This window comes from Polyodon spathula, chromosome 4 (assembly GCF_017654505.1).
Source record: "Polyodon spathula isolate WHYD16114869_AA chromosome 4, ASM1765450v1, whole genome shotgun sequence".
NCBI classification, from domain to species: domain Eukaryota; kingdom Metazoa; phylum Chordata; class Actinopteri; order Acipenseriformes; family Polyodontidae; genus Polyodon; species Polyodon spathula.
In genome coordinates, this window is record NC_054537.1 from 95202496 (window position 1) to 95224442 (window position 21947).

The 21947-nt window shown below is 42.5% G+C and overlaps 2 protein-coding genes across 6 annotated transcripts; both read right to left on the minus strand.

Moving 5' to 3' along the window:
- Positions 1-6189: 6189 nt before the first annotated feature.
- On the minus strand, positions 6190-9347 carry LOC121315177 (prostate stem cell antigen-like). 5 transcript variants are annotated; one of them, XR_005950208.1, is made up of 3 exons: positions 9030-9347; positions 6712-7051; positions 6190-6548 (listed from the first exon to the last, which is right to left on the minus strand). XR_005950208.1 is itself a non-coding variant. In XM_041249223.1 (3 exons), the coding sequence occupies exons 1-3, from the start codon at positions 9079-9081 to the stop codon at positions 6337-6339; spliced, it is 378 nt and encodes a 125-aa protein (XP_041105157.1). In that variant the 5' UTR covers positions 9082-9338; the 3' UTR covers positions 6190-6336. The 5 variants fall into 5 exon arrangements, 2 of the variants coding, with proteins under 2 accessions (XP_041105157.1, XP_041105158.1); XR_005950206.1 differs by having other exon boundaries at positions 6708-7051; positions 9030-9346; XR_005950207.1 differs by lacking the exon at positions 9030-9347 and adding an exon at positions 7211-9023 and having other exon boundaries at positions 6708-7051.
- Positions 9348-10771: 1424 nt separating this feature from the next.
- On the minus strand, positions 10772-13984 carry LOC121315179 (prostate stem cell antigen-like). Its single transcript, XM_041249225.1, has 3 exons — positions 13710-13984; positions 12043-12156; positions 10772-11333 (listed from the first exon to the last, which is right to left on the minus strand). Exons 1-3 carry the CDS (start codon positions 13759-13761, stop codon positions 11098-11100), a joined length of 402 nt encoding a protein of 133 aa, XP_041105159.1. The 5' UTR covers positions 13762-13984; the 3' UTR covers positions 10772-11097.
- Between the last annotated feature and the right edge of the window lie 7963 nt (positions 13985-21947).

Here is a 21947-nt window from a genome sequence, read left to right on the forward strand (position 1 = left end):
AGAGGCGGGCTTAAACCTTTTATAGGAACCGACACAGGGAGGAGGAGCTGGCCTCACACTCATCATACTGACAGGGCGCCGACAGAGGCATCGCCAAATGTACCTGTCAGGACAGCCGAGCAAGTCAGCACCTCGGGTCACTTCTATTAAGTAACAAAGAGCTAATTAACTGGCAAACCTGAACTGATTTAGAGGTGAAATGGCTGCAGTATAGGATACTGACCTTACGCTGAAATTACACATAAATGAAAAATCCGGATAACTTAAAAAATAAAAATAAATCAAGTTCAAGTGTTAATTAAGGGGTTCCATGAGATTTGAAAGCAAGAAACACCATACACAGTAGTAACACTTCAAGTCAATGTATTAATACAAAGGAAACATATTAACATGAAACTGATTGAAGTTAGAAAACGAAATCATGAAACGCAAGTCTTACTATGAAAACAAAATCCCTACATGAGGGTCAATCACATTCACTTTGAAAATAAAAGGCAAGTGACCCCAGGGCTATTGTCCTCATTTGTGAAAGTGGACTTTGTGATTACTGGAAATCTTTCAGCTGCATCTTCCTGTTAATTCTTTCAACTATGTTATGATAACTTACTCTGATTTGTTAACTGCAGGAGTTATGTCTAAATGTAATGTATTGTGACTAGGCAGACAACTGCATTGTTGCAGGACTCGTCGTCTGTCCCGTTTCTCAGTCTTGTATATATTTTATGTTACATGTATTGTAAGAGGAACGAGTCATGCCGTTAGTTATCGTGGGAAGGGGAGTGAATGAGTTTGTGAATGCTGCTGCTGTCCTGGGATGCGCTGCTCGTTAGTTATGGGAGGGGGAGTGAATGAGTGTGTGAATGCTGCTGCTGCTGTCCTGGGATGCGCTGCTCGTTAGTTATGGGAGGGGGAGTGAATGAGTTTGTGAATGCTGCTGCTGTCCTGGGATGCTCTGCTCGTTAGTTATGGGAGGGGGAGTGAATGAGTTTGTGAATGCTGCTGCTGTCCTGGGATGCTCTGCTCGTTAGTTATGGGAGGGGGAGTGAATGAGTTTGTGAATGCTGCTGCTGTCCTGGGATGCTCTGCTCGTTAGTTATGGGAGGGGGAGTGAATGAGTTTGTGAATGCTGCTGCTGTCCTGGGATGCTCTGCTCGTTAGTTATGGGAGGGGGAGTGAATGAGTGTGTGAATGATGCTGCTGCTGCTGTCCTGGGATGCTCTGCTCGTTAGTTATGGGAGGGGGAGTGAATGAGTTTGTGAATGCTGCTGCTGTCCTGGGATGCTCTGCTCGTTAGTTATGGGAGGGGGAGTGAATGAGTTTGTGAATGCTGCTGCTGTCCTGGGATGCTCTGCTCGTTAGTTATGGGAGGGGGAGTGAATGAGTGTGTGAATGCTGCTGCTGCTGCTGTCCTGGGATGCTCTGCTCGTTAGTTATGGGAGGGGGAGTGAATGAGTTTGTGAATGCTGCTGCTGTCCTGGGACGCTCTGCTCGTTAGTTATGGGAGGGGGAGTGAATGAGTTTGTGAATGCTGCTGCTGTCCTGGGATGCTCTGCTCGTTAGTTATGGGAGGGGGAGTGAATGAGTTTGTGAATGCTGCTGCTGTCCTGGGACGCTCTGCTCGTTAGTTATGGGAGGGGGAGTGAATGAGTTTGTGAATGCTGCTGCTGTCCTGGGATGCTCTGCTCGTTAGTTATGGGAGGGGGAGTGAATGAGTTTGTGAATGCTGCTGCTGTCCTGGGATGCTCTGCTCGTTAGTTATGGGAGGGGGAGTGAATGAGTTTGTGAATGCTGCTGCTGTCCTGGGATGCTCTGCTCGTTAGTTATGGGAGGGGGAGTGAATGAGTTTGTGGATGCTGCTGCTGCTGCTGTCCTGGGATGCTCTGCTCGTTAGTTATGGGAGGGGGAGTGAATGAGTTTGTGAATGCTGCTGCTGTCCTGGGATGCTCTGCTCGTTAGTTATGGGAGGGGGAGTGAATGAGTTTGTGAATGCTGCTGCTGTCCTGGGATGCTCTGCTCGTTAGTTATGGGAGGGGGAGTGAATGAGTGCTCGTTAGTTATGGGAGGGGGAGTGAATGAGTTTGTGAATGCTGCTGCTGTCCTGGGATGCTCTGCTCGTTAGTTATGGGAGGGGGAGTGAATGAGTTTGTGAATGCTGCTGCTGTCCTGGGATGCTCTGCTCGTTAGTTATGGGAGGGGGAGTGAATGAGTTTGTGAATGCTGCTGCTGTCCTGGGATGCTCTGCTCGTTAGTTATGGGAGGGGGAGTGAATGAGTGTGTGAATGCTGCTGCTGTCCTGGGATGCTCTGCTCGTTAGTTATGGGAGGGGGAGTGAATGAGTTTGTGAATGCTGCTGCTGTCCTGGGATGCTCTGCTCGTTAGTTATGGGAGGGGGAGTGAATGAGTTTGTGAAATGCTGCTGCTGTCCTGGGATGCTCTGCTCGTTAGTTATGGGAGGGGGAGTGAATGAGTTTGTGAATGCTGCTGCCGCTGTCCTGGGATGCTCTGCTCGTTAGTTATGGGAGGGGGAGTGAATGAGTTTGTGAATGCTGCTGCTGTCCTGGGATGCTCTGCTCGTTAGTTATGGGAGGGGGAGTGAATGAGTTTGTGAATGCTGCTGCTGTCCTGGGATGCTCTGCTCGTTAGTTATGGGAGGGGGAGTGAATGAGTTTGTGAATGCTGCTGCTGTCCTGGGATGCTCTGCTCGTTAGTTATGGGAGGGGGAGTGAATGAGTTTGTGAATGCTGCTGCCGCTGTCCTGGGATGCGCTGCTCGTTAGTTATGGGAGGGGGAGTGAATGAGTTTGTGAATGCTGCTGCTGTCCTGGGATGCTCTGCTCGTTAGTTATGGGAGGGGGAGTGAATGAGTTTGTGAATGCTGCTGCTGTCCTGGGATGCTCTGCTCGTTAGTTATGGGAGGGGGAGTGAATGAGTTTGTGAATGCTGCTGCTGTCCTGGGATGCTCTGCTCGTTAGTTATGGGAGGGGGAGTGAATGAGTTTGTGAATGCTGCTGCTGTCCTGGGACGCTCTGCTCGTTAGTTATGGGAGGGGGAGTGAATGAGTTTGTGAATGCTGCTGCTGTCCTGGGATGCTCTGCTCGTTAGTTATGGGAGGGGGAGTGAATGAGTTTGTGAATGCTGCTGCTGTCCTGGGATGCTCTGCTCGTTAGTTATGGGAGGGGGAGTGAATGAGTTTGTGAATGCTGCTGCTGTCCTGGGATGCTCTGCTCGTTAGTTATGGGAGGGGGAGTGAATGAGTTTGTGAATGCTGCTGCTGTCCTGGGATGCTCTGCTCGTTAGTTATGGGAGGGGGAGTGAATGAGTTTGTGAATGCTGCTGCTGTCCTGGGATGCTCTGCTCGTTAGTTATGGGAGGGGGAGTGAATGAGTTTGTGAATGCTGCTGCTGTCCTGGGATGCTCTGCTCGTTAGTTATGGGAGGGGGAGTGAATGAGTTTGTGAATGCTGCTGCTGTCCTGGGACGCTCTGCTCGTTAGTTATGGGAGGGGGAGTGAATGAGTTTGTGAATGCTGCTGCTGTCCTGGGATGCTCTGCTCGTTAGTTATGGGAGGGGGAGTGAATGAGTTTGTGAATGCTGCTGCTGTCCTGGGATGCTCTGCTCGTTAGTTATGGGAGGGGGAGTGAATGAGTTTGTGAATGCTGCTGCTGTCCTGGGATGCTCTGCTCGTTAGTTATGGGAGGGGGAGTGAATGAGTTTGTGAATGCTGCTGCTGTCCTGGGATGCTCTGCTCGTTAGTTATGGGAGGGGGAGTGAATGAGTTTGTGAATGCTGCTGCTGTCCTGGGATGCTGTCCTGGGAGTTTGTGCTCTGCTCGTTAGTTATGGGAGGGGGAGTGAATGAGTTTGTGAATGCTGCTGCTGTCCTGGGATGCTCTGCTCGTTAGTTATGGGAGGGGGAGTGAATGAGTTTGTGAATGCTGCTGCTGTCCTGGGATGCTCTGCTCGTTAGTTATGGGAGGGGGAGTGAATGAGTTTGTGAATGCTGCTGCTGTCCTGGGATGCTCTGCTCGTTAGTTATGGGAGGGGGAGTGAATGAGTTTGTGAATGCTGCTGCTGTCCTGGGATGCTCTGCTCGTTAGTTATGGGAGGGGGAGTGAATGAGTTTGTGAATGCTGCTGCTGTCCTGGGATGCTCTGCTCGTTAGTTATGGGAGGGGGAGTGAATGAGTTTGTGAATGCTGCTGCTGTCCTGGGATGCTCTGCTCGTTAGTTATGGGAGGGGGAGTGAATGAGTTTGTGAATGCTGCTGCTGTCCTGGGATGCTCTGCTCGTTAGTTATGGGAGGGGGAGTGAATGAGTTTGTGAATGCTGCTGCTGTCCTGGGATGCTCTGCTCGTTAGTTATGGGAGGGGGAGTGAATGAGTTTGTGAATGCTGCTGCTGTCCTGGGATGCTCTGCTCGTTAGTTATGGGAGGGGGAGTGAATGAGTTTGTGAATGCTGCTGCTGTCCTGGGATGCTCTGCTCGTTAGTTATGGGAGGGGGAGTGAATGAGTTTGTGAATGCTGCTGCTGTCCTGGGATGCTCTGCTCGTTAGTTATGGGAGGGGGAGTGAATGAGTTTGTGAATGCTGCTGCTGTCCTGGGATGCTCTGCTCGTTAGTTATGGGAGGGGGAGTGAATGAGTTTGTGAATGCTGCTGCTGTCCTGGGATGCTCTGCTCGTTAGTTATGGGAGGGGGAGTGAATGAGTTTGTGAATGCTGCTGCTGTCCTGGGATGCTCTGCTCGTTAGTTATGGGAGGGGGAGTGAATGAGTTTGTGAATGCTGCTGCTGTCCTGGGATGCTCTGCTCGTTAGTTATGGGAGGGGGAGTGAATGAGTTTGTGAATGCTGCTGCTGTCCTGGGATGCTCTGCTCGTTAGTTATGGGAGGGGGAGTGAATGAGTTTGTGAATGCTGCTGCTGTCCTGGGATGCTCTGCTCGTTAGTTATGGGAGGGGGAGTGAATGAGTTTGTGAATGCTGCTGCTGTCCTGGGATGCTCTGCTCGTTAGTTATGGGAGGGGGAGTGAATGAGTGTGTGAATGCTGCTGCTGCTGCTGTCCTGGGATGCTGCTGCTGTCCTCTGCTCGTTAGTTATGGGAGGGGGAGTGAATGAGTTTGTGAATGCTGCTGCTGTCCTGGGATGCTCTGCTCGTTAGTTATGGGAGGGGGAGTGAATGAGTTTGTGAATGCTGCTGCTGTCCTGGGATGCTCTGCTCGTTAGTTATTTGTGAGGGGGATGCTCTGGGGAATGAGTGTGTGAATGCTGCTGCTGCTGTCCTGGGATGCTCTGCTCGTTAGTTATGGGAGGGGGAGTGAATGAGTTTGTGAATGCTGCTGCTGTCCTGGGACGCTCTGCTCGTTAGTTATGGGAGGGGGAGTGAATGAGTTTGTGAATGCTGCTGCTGTCCTGGGATGCTCTGCTCGTTAGTTATGGGAGGGGGAGTGAATGAGTGTGTGAATGCTGCTGCTGCTGTCCTGGGATGCTCTGCTCGTTAGTTATGGGAGGGGGAGTGAATGAGTTTGTGAATGCTGCTGCTGTCCTGGGACGCTCTGCTCGTTAGTTATGGGAGGGGGAGTGAATGTGTTTGTGAATGCTGCTGCTGTCCTGGGATGCTCTGCTCGTTAGTTATGGGAGGGGGAGTGAATGAGTTTGTGAATGCTGCTGCTGTCCTGGGATGCTCTGCTCGTTAGTTATGGGAGGGGGAGTGAATGAGTGTGTGAATGCTGCTGCTGCTGTCCTGGGATGCTCTGCTCGTTAGCATGGGAGGACCCATTGGTTGAGCCGTAGCATGTAAGGAGGAGCGGGTCTAGAAGGGTGTACATGAGCCTACGGGATGGGTGAAGAATGAGAACGAGAGAGACGAAGGAGCCGCCGTAGCTGTGAAAGAGAGAGAGTTGAAGGGGTTATTTTGGTGGCAGAAATTCCAGCTAAAACATTTACTATATGAGGCTGCACCATTTAGATGTTTTAAAAGGCACAGATGTTACCATTTTTACTTGAAAGGTTTCAGTTAAGTATTTGAACTGTTTGAGTGTTAGAGGCAATAATAACTACATTAGAAATGTGTTTTGGAATTAGGAGATGTATTGTAGTTAAAAAATGTGTGCAACACAGACCTTTTAGACAACAGTTATATTACGCCCCAAGAATTTCAGTTTGGGTGCAACAGGGACAAACAAAACAAGTCTCATGGAAAAACAAAAACTTTAATTTTCATGTTACACACTTGTTTAAAAATAAATACATTTCAGAAGGAACAGATAGTGGTGAAAACCCAGATTTCATGCCCTTCAGTAAACAACTGTTACAGCCTGGGCACGAGGAGCAGTGCAAGGTGTCGTTATACTGTAACCATGCCAACCAGGTACAGCAGCGCTGCGGAAAACCCTAGAAGCTGCAGGGTGAGCCGTGCATGTGCGGCGCCGTTGACGTTGCAGAGACTGGAAGAGCAGCACTGCACTCTGCTGCCGTAGACTCCAATGTAAACAAGATTTCCGCTCTCCGAACACTCGCGGTCCTGAGCACAGCCTTTATTGTATGCAGTTATACCCACTGCAAAAAATAAAACGAGGTATAGGTAATCATGTATGCAACAGACGTCTGCTCCAGACTTGATAAAACTAGAACTAGTTGACACACAGTCCAAGTGAGACGCTCTTAAATACAATTTAAGAATACATTACCAAACCCATTTTCCAGCTGCATACTCACTCACAGTGGTGACGGAAGTCTTGCACTTGGATTCTGAGTAGCAGGTCTGAATTTTACTGTTGCAATCCGTGTTACTAAAAGCAGTGGTGCATTGATAGCACGTCAGCGCCTCCACTTAAAAAGAAAATTGATTAAGCCATTTAATACAATTGGTTCTGATCATGTGTCTGCTTACCATTTGTGAAACTATAGGAGCCACGCCTGCAGCCAATCTCATCCACAGCGCCTTGCCTCTTACTGGGGCGAGTGATTTCATGAGAAGCCACAGTGCAGGCCCGGGGTACCATAACCAACGCCATTATATAAGGAGTGTGTGCCAATCGTGAAAGCAGCAGTTTTGAAACCTATGTAAAATGATCCAAGTTATCAGTTGCAAAACAAATGCATAATTTAATACAACTTCGTATCCACTACACGTCTGTCAACTCATTTTGTTTGCGTGGTTTTTATATTGAAATTATATAAAGCGCACAGCACATCGTTATCTGGAGTGTACAATTCACCTGAATTACATTCTGCACAGTGGATCGTATTGCAGAACACTTAACAAGCGGCAAATCCATTTCCCACCGCCGCGCCCCATGTCTGCGGCGCACTTCTTTTCGTTTTCGGTTCACTTTATTTTCGAAAATAAACCCACCAAGTTCATTAAACTACACTTACAAAACTGCATCAAAATAAAACACATTTCACTCTTTATGAAACTTAGTTTGCGCCATATTCCGACAGTCAGAACATGTATACAAAAAGTAAATATTTTGGGCAGGTATTTCGAAAACAAAACCGAACTCCAATGGTTGAGCAATGTGTCCAGAAGACACGCCTCCTTGAACTACTACAGTATCAGCTGTGGTACCGAAAGATATCTGGGTGGTCCTGAAGTGGCGCTCTTCAGTTTTTACACGCGTCCAGTCAGGTTCCTCCCCCGAGGCAATGCCAGCCAGTGCTGCGAGTGTTAGAAGGCGCTGAACAGGGATAAGGGAAGCAGAATTCGTTTGTGAAATGTGTCGTGTCATTAGCAAATGTGGCCATGCATCAGACCTATACATTTGCCATAAATATTAACGAGACAGAACGATAACTGTTGCAGTTTATAACAGTGTACTGTATTTATGTTGCTCTTACTTGAACCGTATTTTTGCAACTGCGCTTATCTGTGATTATATAGTATAGTTTGATATTTTATAATATAACTTTTAAATGTGATATTTTATAATGCAATACTTTGTAAATTGCAAGTGGCCGTGGCTAAGGGCGCCTGATAATAAATAACTAGCACATCGTAACCAGTCCCGATATTAGAAAAGCGCGATATGCACATATATAAAAGATCACTGGTGTATGTAGAAACTCCACGAAGAATAACGCAGGATTCAGTTAAAAGGCACGTTTCCACTTGCAAGCCGATGCGTGGCAGCAGCGACAGATGGTATGACGGGTCAAACGTTACAGGGCAGCTCAGAATCGTGCAGACACAGGGCTAGTAGCACCGACACAAGTCGTGGTGGATCCGAGTCTGCAAGTATGCTAGACCGTCTAAATACATGGATTTGTAATATAGAAAGCAAGTGCTTTTTCAGTTACAAATGCATTAATCCAGTTTTGTACAATAACATTCTTTACAAATTATTGTGTAAACTTGTCTTTTTGTCGCGAAAGAAATACTAAATGGGTAGAATTATAATTTTGAAACATACAAATACCCTTTTAAAATGTGCACTAATACGTTATGTTTCTGTATATTAAAAGCAAATACCATGCATTTAAAAATGACGCCGATGCAACTTTTTTTTTTGCAGTGTCTCGGTGCAACGCCCTCCCGGCAGTCTTTTGGCAGAGCGACAGATGTGTTTTTAGGGTTAGGCTCTGGCGTAAATATCTTTCAATTTAAAGATCACAGTCTAGCGTAGAATACATCTTCCCCAATGAAAAGTTAATACTTTGGTGATAAGTCTAGTTTTTTTAAAGTTCTAAAAGCTAAAGTCAGTGCAAAGCTTAAATCCAAGATGGCCACCGAACAGGAACTTGGTGCGTAAAATGATCACGTCAAAAAATAAATAAATAAAAAGCTGATTTCAGATATGTTTAAGTAAAATGAAAACTATTAATAACCTATTTGGTGTTTTGGTTGTTGAAATTAAAAACAAACAAACAAAAAAACCCCATCGTAATATCACAGCAAAATGTTTGATTTAATGTTGGCTGCTGTGCAAGTCATATGTATATTAATTACTTGGTATAGCGAAGCCAAAGAAATGTGCCAACATATATCATGAGATTAACAAATTGTTTTTACAAAATAAAAATGTAGTGCAAAATTACCTTCACATATTCCAAAACAGACAAGAAGCAAAATGGTTATCTCAGCCCTCATTGTTCTTTGTTGTTCTCGCAGTTTCAGCTCCCGATAACCTGTCCTGACCTGCCTTTGTTTGTTGCTAATTGGTTAATGGGAAACATCTGTAACTACCTTGTGGCGCACAAAACGTTCCTCACCTTATTTTTACCCTTTGTTTTTATGTTAGTTTGCAGGTAACAAAACAACATAAATTATATATTATCACTACATTGCATTCTAGCAAGTGAAGAGTGGGCGGGAGTCTCAATCCTAGCCAGTCGCATCAACAGATATACACGTTTTGGAGCCGTCTGCGAACTTGAGAATCTCAAGCAATTGACATGCTATTACATTGGCTATATCTTTAACTGTTTCCATTTAGATCAGGACTTCGCAAACTCGCTCCTGGGGACCCCCTTTTTATATTTCACGTTAGCTATAATATTTTATAAGTAGCTTGAACTGCAACTGTTTAAGAGCTGAAAACAAGTAAATAGGTCTAATTAAGCAAATTATCAGTTCAATTAAGGGTCTAGTTAGGTAACTGAGAGCTTGGTTGGAATGAAAACCAGCAGACACAGAGGGTCCGCAGGACGGAGTTTGAGAAACCCTTATTTAGACTCTAAATTTTTTTAACATGAATGTTTTTTTTTTGTTTTTGTTTTTTTTTTCTGACTGCTTAGTGTGTTTTTGTAGTATTTCCCCACACTAATAATGTATGCGGTTATATGGGTTCCACTCGATCCAGTCAGAACATTTCCCAGCAATGCAGCGCCCTCGCGTTACTTATCAGAATGAATGAGGAGGGGCAATCAGGTGATGGGATAAAACAAATAGCAGCAGTACAGGCCCTATTGTGTACATGTACAATCAGTGCGGAGGGAGGGGGAGCACCTGCGATATACTGCACACACTTTCACGTGAGTCATGCTTTTTGGGCTTCCTGGCATTCTTTTTTTTTCTATTTCAGTGGTGGCCAGTCTGCCCTTCCACTCCCGGTTTTTGTTCCACCCCACTTCTAGTGTTTAATTCACCCAAATTAAACCTCCATTCAGACCGTGAATAGTTAATGATCTCATTTTACCTGTTAAACCGTGATTGGACACCGTGCGTGCTCTATATTTAGCATGCTGTGTGGGCACCAGGGGGCCCTTTAATCAGCAGGATCTAATGCATACTCAAGTTCCATGCTGCTATCACTCAACGACTTTTCATTTAAAGTTTGTAATCCTGATAAAAGTAATTGAGAAAAGATAACCTGGAATTGATTCTGGCATAATATATTGCTTAGCAGAATATATGTTCATGTATTCATTTTATTAATTACCTTTACTAGTAAATACAGTTGTCCCTGTTTACCATCCCCAAGTTTTCATCCTGCAATTCCAAACTCTTAACAATTTCCTTTCTAACACAGTGATTGAAATTGAAACTATAAACTGTTCAAAACAATTTACTAGAGTAACCACAACAGTAGAAACAAAGTTTGTTGTTTTCATATATATAAAAACAAATCTTTGAAGTTATATAAATACATAGATGATTACTTTTGCACAGCTTGCTCTTCTGGGGAGAAACAGACAGAACTCAGCATCTCAGCTCCAGCTCAGCTGACCAGGGTGTTGTTCAGCCTGACACTGTGCATTGCAGAGTCGACTGAGAAACTACAAATTGAGCGTGGGTGAGTATTTGTCCTCACAGCTCCGTGCCATTTTTGAAAACAAAATTTCAAGTTACAATTTCTTTATTGACAAATTCGAATATAGCTATAGACATCCAAAGATGGACAGTTGGCCCAAAATAGCATGCAGTGTGAAAAAAAAGAAAAAAGATTGTACAGTACAATTAAAAATCAATAACTGAGGGTGGTTGTATACCACCCTAAAAGCATAAAGTGTACTCAAGCACAGTGGAAGCCCAGACAAGTATGGTACATCAAAGTATTGTAAAGCACTGTCAAAATCATGACTAATTTTTGTAAAGCAGGGGAAATACAAAATGACTTGTTAAACTCTTCCAATGCTGTGATAGTAGTGCTGTGTGCTGCTGCCCTTACGCTGTGATCTTGCTGACAAGGAACAGCAGAGCTGCTGAAGCTCCCAGAAGCAGCACATTGAGCCTGGCAGTGGTGGAGCCGTCATATAATTCTCTCGTGTTGCACAGGTCCGTATTGCAGCACATCACTGTAGCGCTGATCACAGAACCCTCTACAGACAAACTGCCACTGCTAGCAGCAGCAGAACATGCAGCTTTGACGTGACACATTTTCATGATGATCGGATTTCCCCCTGCAAACAAAGCAGTCAGACTGTCAGTGTGTTATCATAGCAATTGGGGACAGCTTGTACGTCATCCCAGCATTACCTGGTAAACTCGGTTTCTCAGCTCATTTAGAGGGTCAAGATGATCGGATGGCTCTAGATTCACTGGGACAGTTTTGGACAGGTTTGCTCTTTATTTACATGTTTTACTCACATTCCAATGCATTCAGTTATTTTATGAGATAAGGAACAAACTGGAGCCAAACGGTCACTCTATACATTCCGTGAAAAAAATCCATTAAAGCGGTGATGCTTCTTTAAGCTTTATATCGTAACTCTTTTGATTGGTATTTCATGCTTTCTCAAAAATGTAGTTTGACAAATGACCAGGGTCCGGTTTTAAAGCCTTGGTGTTGCTTTATAACATACCCATGATCGAACTTGACCGAGAGAGTTACAGAATACAGCTGTATACAGAATATGAAATGCAGTATCTTGGAGCATTAGATCTTTATTTGCTGGAAACCAAAAAGTCATATTCCCCAATATAGTGGTCATCTTACGTCAAAGTGGAGGGTAACACTAAAATGTGAAGTTAGCAGATGGAATGGCTTGTGAGATAATAATAGTGGTGCTGTAGGTGCAGCAGCGGATTTGCAAACTCTAAAGGTAGTGTTTAAGTGGTAAATGTTTATACTACATACACAGTACATTTATTTTACTGGTATTTACTTACTTGTGGCGCTGACAGCTGTCATGCATGAGTCTCCAATGGAGCAGGCTATGGACACCTTGTTACAGTCGCTGTTGTTAAAACTAGCGGCACAGTAATAGCATTTCAGTGCTTCCACTGAGCAGGAGAAAAAAAAGATCTATTATTATTATTATTATTATTATTTTTGTTTGAATACATTTTTTACAACCTCCACTGTGGCCCAGCAACATTAACTGTTTTGGTTGTTGGAAGTGGTTTTGCTAAAGTCCCTTTTCATTTATTAAAAAAGAGTTTCCAGTCCATTAACTATTTCAGTGGTTGGAAGACTATTCTAATTTTGCAAAACACTCTTTATCCTAAGAGAATCCTTAAAACAGTCCTTACCATTTTGTGAATAAAGCCCTTTTTGTATAACACTTTTAGGCTTTTTTTTTCAAAAAGTGCAAGAACATTGGTAGTTTTGAAGACTGCTTATTTAGGCAAAAGTACTGTACATTGCTGGGTGTGCAAGAATATGCCTTTATCCAGGCTGTTCAACACAAAATACAACCCACTTCGGGGATTTGCAACATTGCCACTAACAGAAGACACAGTTACTGTGTAATTAAAATAATGAAGTCTATGCTGCCCAGCCCTACACTGGTTGACAGATTTGTAATATCATGCTAAATATGCCCATGCCAAACTAGAAAAAATAAATGTTGTCACACTTGTTCAGATCGATCCCACACTTCATGAAAATCCTCCTTCATTTTACTGGAAAACAATTTTATTTGCATGAATATGTCAGCTGTACATACAAGTTTTATATTTTATACGCAAACAACATGGTCTCGAAGACAATCGTGCTGTAGAGAAGCGAGCAAAAATTTAGAATCATAGTTACAGTATTTCATTATATTTTTCATATATTCATTTTAAAAGCCACTTTTCATAGTCTACAGCCCCCTAAATAAGTTAGTAACCTCTTTTCCTTCAGAAATGAGAAAGTAGATAGTGAACTGATTGCACGTTTGCACAGACTGTATTAATGAAAGGTGTCCCTACTAGAATAGAGGTAAAGAGTAAGTAGTTAGAAAATATATCGTTATACATCCCCATGTGTTGGTACAACTGTAAATAACGTACCTGTAATTTCCCTTTTCATTGTTAACATCCTATAACTATTTACACTTAGAACTATAAAGTCTGCTTCAAAGCTCTTTGCAAAATGGCTGTTCTAAATTTGAGATCTGTCCTCTAAATCTCTGCAGGAAGAGCAATTAAAAACAAAAAAACATAACAAGTGCTCTGGCTTTTCTGTTCCGCACCACATCATGGATCGTTCTCGCTGTGTTACCTGTTTGACAATGTGGGTAATAATCCTTACAATATCAGTGCACTAGAGCAGCTGTTTTGAAAAGAGCTTTGAAACAGACTTTAAAATTATACGTGTTAAAATTTGAATCGGGATGTTAACAATGAAAAGAAAAATGACAGGGTCGCTATAACGCTATATTTTGAACCCCGCTACTTGATCTTTAAATTACCCAGTACAAAGTTTCCTGAATGTTAGCAGTGGTTAATATGCAACTCTCTAGTTCTTTGCTCAGAAAACTACTATTCTCTTTTTTCTTTTGTAATAGTTTTGCTGTCACCTTCCCTTTCGGATCCTCGCAGAAGTTCAAATTTGAAGAATCAACGCTTACCTGTACAGGTAGTAAAGCAGCCAAAGAGCAGCAATGCTAGAACAGTCTTCATTGTTGCCGGCAGATGCTGAGCTTCTGATTCAATAATGTCAATTGTCAATGTGCCTATCTTTAAATATCATCTGGGACGCCTTTATTACTACATATGGACGCATGACAGAAGCCTGTAAGACCTTCAAGCTGACTAGCTTGTTACAAATAAAGGTAACACCTTAGTATTCTATTATACTGTTGGAGAATCACAGAACATGATCCTGCTGAAATGAGTCCCATCCCTAATTTGTACTGACTTGAGCAGTTATACCGGGGCTCTGAGCCAGCAATGTTATGAAATCATTTTTGCTGGTGCTTGTTTCTGTTTGTTAATAAAACTCCAATAATTATTATACATCCCCAGTCTTGCCATCCACTGTGTAAGTCATGCATGGTTCTTTTTGAACGAAACAGATGTAATGAGAAACGTGGTACCAGTACCGGTACAATAGTGCAGTGTGTTAACGGAAGCTGTCTTTGTCATTTTGAGAATGTGATGACTCCCTCTAATGGCTTCCAATGTGGTACCGAACTCTCATCAACAACTCTATAAGGGATGTACCCAGTACCTTATAAAAGTTTACCATATTAAAAAAAAAAATAGAACATGGCAAGCCATGGTACACTAAGGTAAATGCACTGTATATCCATGGGAAAAGCACAAGGTTTGAAAATTGACTTTTACAAGAGGTACTTTGTGTATTGTCAATTTTGTCCGGTACATCCACACTTTTAATAGCAATACTGCCACTGGGGGACTGAATAACAATACTGTAATCTGATAGTGACTTTACAAACAAATGGCATTTTAATAGCGTAACATCTCTGGTATTTATCTCCTTCTGTGGATAGCTATTATAGTATTTCCCTACTATAACAGTTCTGTGTGATTCTTTGTTGCTATGTCATTATTGGGGTGCGTGGTATTATAGCAGACATACTCACACATCCATTCCGCTGCTGCCTTGCAGGACAGAGTATGATCTAAGCTGTAACAATAGATAATTGCTGGATAAGAGCTCATACTTTGCTAACTTGCTCATTAAGGAGTGCTAAGTTGCGTTAACGTCCGTAGCTGCACCCCTTTCAGTGTTCTAAGAATCTTCACTTCTTTGCTTATTTAATTGAGGATATGCAGATATCTCATACACAACACCATAGCTACGTTCCACACCCTGAGTCACGGTTGGATTGCAGTGAGACCATTGGATTGCACAGAATGGCATTCTGAAAATGCAATGACACCAGAACGTACAGGTTGGTTACCTTGCAAAACACACAACTACAGTCAGGAGCATAAAGTATGCGCACTTATGCCTCACTGAATTAAATAAATACACTTTGATGTTACTTCAAAGTTAATTTATTTATGCATTTACTCACTATCACTACTATGGGGGTCATTTAATAATGCACACTGATGAGATTCAGCATATTGGGTACATTTACAAAGCTTTTTTGCTCGTGCAAATAGAAAAACCAAACTATGTTTTGTAGATCAAACTAGCAGGAGGAAGCGAAGTAACCACATTAATCAGAGGCTGTCAAGGCTGTCTTTGTTTTAGAGTGAGTTTGTACAATCACGCAAAAAAAATGAATGCTGCTATCAACATCTAGCAAACAAAGTTCCGGCCCTAGTCAGAGTGCAGCTCCTGGGGTACCCCGAACAAAAAATCCTTAAATCTGCGATTGTGCCAGCCTATTGCTAAGCAGAGCATAAGCCTCTGGCCACTTGGAAAAATAGTCCATGGCCACCAGCACATACCGGTTCCCATGGTCAGATGTAAGTAGGGGCCCCAGAATATCAACCCCTACCCTTTCCATGCTGAGCCCTTGCGAGCAGTGCACTTATTGCACCCGCGACAGTGATCCTCCCACATGAGTGAGCTGTGCACTCGTCACGCCCGCAACAGTGATCCTTCAAGCCTCGGCGAGCGGTGCACTCGTCACGCCCGCGACAGTGATCCTTCAAGCCTTGGCGAGTGGTGCACTCGTCACACCCGCGACAGTGATCCTTCAAGCCTCGGCGAGTGGTGCACTCGTCATGCCCGCGAGAGTGATCCTTCTACCTTGGCGAGCGGTGCACTCGTCACGCCCGTGACAGTGATCCTCCCACTGAAGAAACGAAATGTGAGGAAATGGCTGGCTAAAACATATTATACGTATGTATTTCCCCTTTGTGTTGGTTCATAATGGTTTTCTAGGTTTTCGAGGCCTCGTCCGTGGTGCAGATGGCTACCTGCGTGAGGCTGGCTGGAAATACATGAACAGTGCCACAGATAGGAGGTGGCTATGGGCCACCTCCCCTCAAAAAGACAAGGCTGCCAAACCGTGAATGACAGAGATCGAATGACGCTTGGTGTTAGATCTCCTTCCCGACCTGTGAGGGCGCTATGTAAAGGGAACAGAGTACCCGGAAGCAGCAGAAAGAAGCAACAACTGGCTGTGGTTGAGACAGAAAGATTCTGGCTGGGGATCTCAAGCACAATAGAAAGAAAGAAACGCTGAGCAACCCCAGAGATATACCCTACTTAGCTCAATCCAGACGGTTGTCATGCTGATGCACTGGGGAGACCGCACTGTGATTGATCCCTGGAGTCAGCATCGCAGCTGTTGTGTGTGCTGATGCGCTGGGGAGGGAAAATAAGCTGATCCCTGGAGCCAGCATTACACTTCAATCATCAACACCAGGCAGAAGGATATCTACATCAAAGATGGATAAAACACAAATGGATGGAGATGCAGATGGATCACATTAGTTTATTGTAAAGCTACGTCTTAGTTGAGCCCAGTTCAAATCAGCATGAAGCTTTAACATCTACTCATGTAATGGAAATCTCCCATGTAATCTACTAAATAAAAACAGTGGTTTGTTATTCTGTCATCTATATGCAGGTGTATGAAATGAGCAATCTGAGCTAAGCAAAAAAGCATACAATACTGTAGCGTGCACGGAGGAAGGCAGCAACAAGGCTGGTAGGTGACGTAATCACACACAAAGACACCCTCCCTCCACCGGTGTGTGGATAGCCTCACCCTGTGTGATGCACCTATCTGCGTTAACCGAGATCGCTACAACACGTTGCTGATAGCAAGTAGCCTACTACTAATGGATAAAATATATCCTTTTACAGCCAGTTATTTAGTAAAAATAGTAGTGAACTACAGAAATAATTAAAAAGGATGTTTATCAGGGGCGATGTATAAAATACTGACTTCCCTGTCCCTGTATGAAATATGGAAGTGATCAAACACTTCAGGGTGCTTGGACACCTCTGTAGACAACAGTTTCATTCACATTTTTCTGGCAAGCTACCTAACTGGTAGGCGTCATCCTGGGGATAGTGCAATTCAAATGTGGTAAAATGGTGCTCTTTTGTAAAACAAGATGGTGGCCAGACCTACGTTTCGTTCTTAAATTTAAAACCGCTTCAGTTGAACGCGGTTTAGTTGATTAACTCCAAAGAGTGTCAATGCAATTGACTTTTTCAAAAATGGTGTTTGTGAGTAAACCAACATGGCCAACTGATGCATTTCTTTAAAAACCTTTCAGAATCTAGCATATAACTCCTTACAGTGCACATAGGGTTATGGTTACTGTACAACACATTTAGGAACCCATATATGTTCTATTCAAAAATTACCTTGATTGTGACCTTTGACCTCTCCTTAAGGTCAAATGTAAAATTAGCTTACAACTCCTTACAGTGTGTAGAGAGGGTCATGGTTCCTATGATGTTTAAAGTTCTAAAGCATCATGAGATAATTAATTAATGGAGTATTCTGAATTGAAACTGCTCCATAAAACTGATCTGTTGCTGACACTTGTGCTGCAATGTTACAGCTTGCCAAAATTTCCATCTGGTTCTGAGCTTGGAAGCTGTAAAATTGCCTGTCAGTTGTTGTTATTGTTGTTATTATTATTGGTAGATAACAGAGTATGCAGTGCTGTATAGTACTGCCTGTTTACTACCTGTTTTGTTATATTTTTTACTTTGAATTGTACATTTTACAAGCATTTTGAAATAGATAGAACTACCAAGGTATGACAATTTGACAATTGATCTGCCACTGCATCAAATTTTGATACCTTCAATAAAGAATATTATCCAACTATGAGATATTTTAGGCCTCTATCAATTAGACCCAGAGCAATTATTAAACTACACAACACGCAGGGTTTGGAACATATGAGGATTGTATGAATATTTCATTATTTATAATATCAACATTATGACATAGTATCAGAATAAAAACAGATAACCTTTCAATGCTTTGGTCTTCATCAGATTAACTGGTAATACTTTAATATCACAAACTTACAGTTACTAATGAACAAAACATGTCAGCATTCTGATCAATCAACATTTAGCTTTTAGCAATTAACATTAGCTAACTATAGCATTTAAGGTAGATCACTCAATACCAATGTTTCAAATATAGGTCTACAATGAGATTATACACAAACAATTCAAATTATTGCAAAAAGGATTGCAATCTTAAGGTGGCAATGTATTGAAATATTTATATCAAGCTAGTAGAATATGTGTGGATTTGAAAGCTATTTTGCACTAATTTGGTGTTGATATTTCACTTCTTATCTATTTAACTACTACTAAGTCAGACTGCACAATTATCCTAAACTTATTTTTTAAAGCAACCTATATTTCTAGTCTAAAGAGAAGTTAAAGCAATTCCCAGTCTACTCTTATCATGCTCTGAGTTTCCTTATGTGACTGTGTATAAATAAAATCTTTGATTTTGTTAAATCTTACCCAGCGCTGTTTGTCCCATTCTTATTCATTTTAAGCAAAACCTGTTGATTAGCAAACAGGCACCCACCCCCCCTTTGAGAATTAGGGGTGGCCCAGTCCTACATATAGATGCAGTTAAGTGCTAAAATAGAAGCAGCCTATTTAAGAATAATTTGTAAACAAACATATACTTAAAAGTAGGGTATTGTAGATGTAGTTTTATTATTATATTCCATTCAGAAATAAAGTTTTTTACTGGGTAAAGCAAATAATCTAATTCACATGAATGAACATGAACAGTATTAGACACAATCGTGCTGCATATTATAATCTCCTGACACCAACATTGCTGTATTAAGAAACCGAAGAGACCCGAGTAGCCCAAATGCGACACATTAACAAAACAGCAACTCCTGATCAGCTTTGTGCTAATGGATTAGATTAACATAAATCCATGATTATATGAGTCTAACCAAAGCATGAGTATTTTATAATGAACAAAATGTGTTTATAAACTTGCAAAGCTAACTTTCACTGTAAAATGAAGAGGTTTACAATGTGTTGTTACCTGTTAAGTTTACCACTTGCCCACATAACCGTTTGACTTGCTGAACAAAGATGTAAATGATAACTGTGTAAAAATGTGCTGTAACATGTTTTCTACCACTTTCCCACATGACACAAACACCAAATATTCTATCTGGGAGCAGCCACATTCTCACATGTTTTTGGCAGGGACAGGAATTAACCCCATCCCTGCCAACCACCACCAAAACACCATATAACACTACTGTTTACAGGCTCTTGCTCTGCCATAGTAGCCCAGACTTAATGAGAAACTATTGTCATCTATGGTTGCTAAGTAATAAAAAATGTATTTAATGAATTGAACATGTCTACTGGCGCCAGAATTAAATGTTGCTGGCGCTTTATAGCACCCTAGTGCTAGAATCTAGCACCATATTTTGCCAAATTTGCACCCCTTAGTGTTTTGCACACATGTAACAAACACAGTAAATCTCATGGCAGTCCGGTTGAGCGCGGGGCCCCTAAAGGGTGGGGCCCCTAGGTGGCCACCTCGCTCTACCTGCCTTGAGGCTGGCCCTGACTGTAGCGATCAGTGTGTGCTGTCATTCCCACTGTCTATCTGTTTAACAGTCTCCGAGATAAGGTTGAGAGTTTGGGTTTCAAATGGGGAAAAACTAGTAGGCATTGCAACAGATGGAACACCTTCAATGACCGGCAAGAGAAATGGGTGGTCGTACATCTCAAGCAATATCTGAGTGATTGGGAGAAACAGCTTCTCCAAAATCACAGTATTATTCACCAGAAAAATCTGTGCAGAAAAGATCTGGGCTTTGAGCACATGATGCATTTTGTGGTCTCCACAGTGAACTTGATAAAATCTCGCAGACTCAACCACCATCAATTTCAAGTTTTTTTTTAGAGGAAGTGGATACTGAGTATGGTGACGTGCTTTATCATACCGCAGTCCACTGGCTCAGCAGAGGTGAAGTTTTGAAAAGGTTTATGATGCTGCTTTCCGAGATCAGAGCTTTTATGGCAGAGAAAGAAAGACCTGTTACCCCACAGGATGATGCAAAGTTGCTCTATGATCTCGCTTTTCCTAGACTGGTATCCCAGAAGCAGTGCAACATGTCCTGTTAACAGAGCATTCAACTGGTGACGCCTTCCTTGTTTTGTTTAGTCAAGCTACATACAAGCTGCTGTCAAACACCTAGAAACACCCACAGGTTCTCTGAAACTAGACAAGCATTGCACAAAGTTGTGCTACATAAAAAGACCATGAATCATTTTATTTTGTTTTTGTAGAAAGCTTAAAATAAATTAACCTGATAACAAACGTGTATTTTGGTCTCCTGTGTTATTCAACAAAATCTCTGATTGGTTCTGAATACAGTAGTTCTAAAAAATAAACTAAAACGTATTACTGTATTAGTGGTCCTCAGAAGTGAGTTAAGTTTTCAATTGGGCCTGGTCAGCCAAAAAGTTGTGCACCACTGGTCTACATGTAGACATATGTAGCAGTAGTTCATCACACATCCCAATAAAAAGTGGGTAAACAGATAAACCACTAACTAACAAATAAATTCTTAATTAATACTAAAGAAACAGAACTGTAAGAAATGATTTACTAAAAATAATGGAACTGCAGGAAATATGCTTATCCTCTTTAATGGTTATCAACAGTCTATCAGTGAGGTGTGTGTATATAGCATTGAAAAATATAAATTAAAACGTACTTTATTTAAAATGTACTCACTGTAAAGGCCATGTGAGCTAAAAACAGCTCGTTTAAAAGGAGTCCCAGGACGAAGGCAGGAGACAGTTCCAGTCGCATAAAGCATGTAGTTAGCCCTCAGTTTTACAATGCATGTATTATTAAATATAAATAGGAAAAAAAACAACACATGCAAAACATAACTTTAAAACAAACATGTGTTTGACTGGATCCAGAATGCGCCTAAGACAGGGGTCTCCAACCCTGGTCCTGGAGAACTACTGTGGCTGCTGGTTTTTGTTTCAACCAATCTCTGTTATTTAATTGAAGCAATTATTGGCTTAATTAGTCAAGATTAACAGGTGTTCCAGATCTTTAGCCACTGATGATGTAAAGACACCTATAAAACCTGCTGGACTGGGGCTCTCCAGGACCAGGGTTGGAGACCCCTGGCCTAGAACAGGATGATGCAGGTGGAGTGACACACCCCCAGCAGCAAGAACCTGGCTTACTTAAACACGGTCAGTGAAGTCATCACATCACATGACCAATCAATACACGAATGTGTATGACTATGAAGCACCTAAATTCCAAGCTGGAAATTATGAGTTAACAATGCGACTATAATAATCACACAAATTATCTTAAAAAGGCAGCGTACACTCACTAAATGTCACGTCTGACCTAATAGTTTAAAAAGAGGACACATTCTCCTTAACTCAGCCAAAAAAAAAGTTTAACGGATAAAAGCAATTTAAGAAAACCATGGCTGACTGACATCCACGTGCAAGGGGAGACCAGGATGAAGACACAGGTGGCAACACCTGAACTCGCCCACACAACAGCGGGGGAGGACTGCGAAACACAGCACTCAGGCAGAGCAAGCGCTCAGCACAGATCAGGGGAAAGGGCAGACGGTGAGCTGCAGCACCTTGATACACCAAAAACGCCAAAATATGTGAAAATAATCTCCACAAAATGATGGCGAGTAAAGCCGCTCTAAAATAAAATCCCTTGTGAGGGAATATCAAAAAGCCAAAAAAAAAAATGACATTCCCAAAGCTGTGATGAAGTCCATTGTCAAACGTAACACCCATATTTAAGAGAGAGAGCCCGTCAATGCGGACTCTACCTTGTGGTAGATGACCGCGACTGGAGTTATGCGTCCCGAGCCATAGGCGAGGGCACTAACGAAAGTCAGTGCCATCT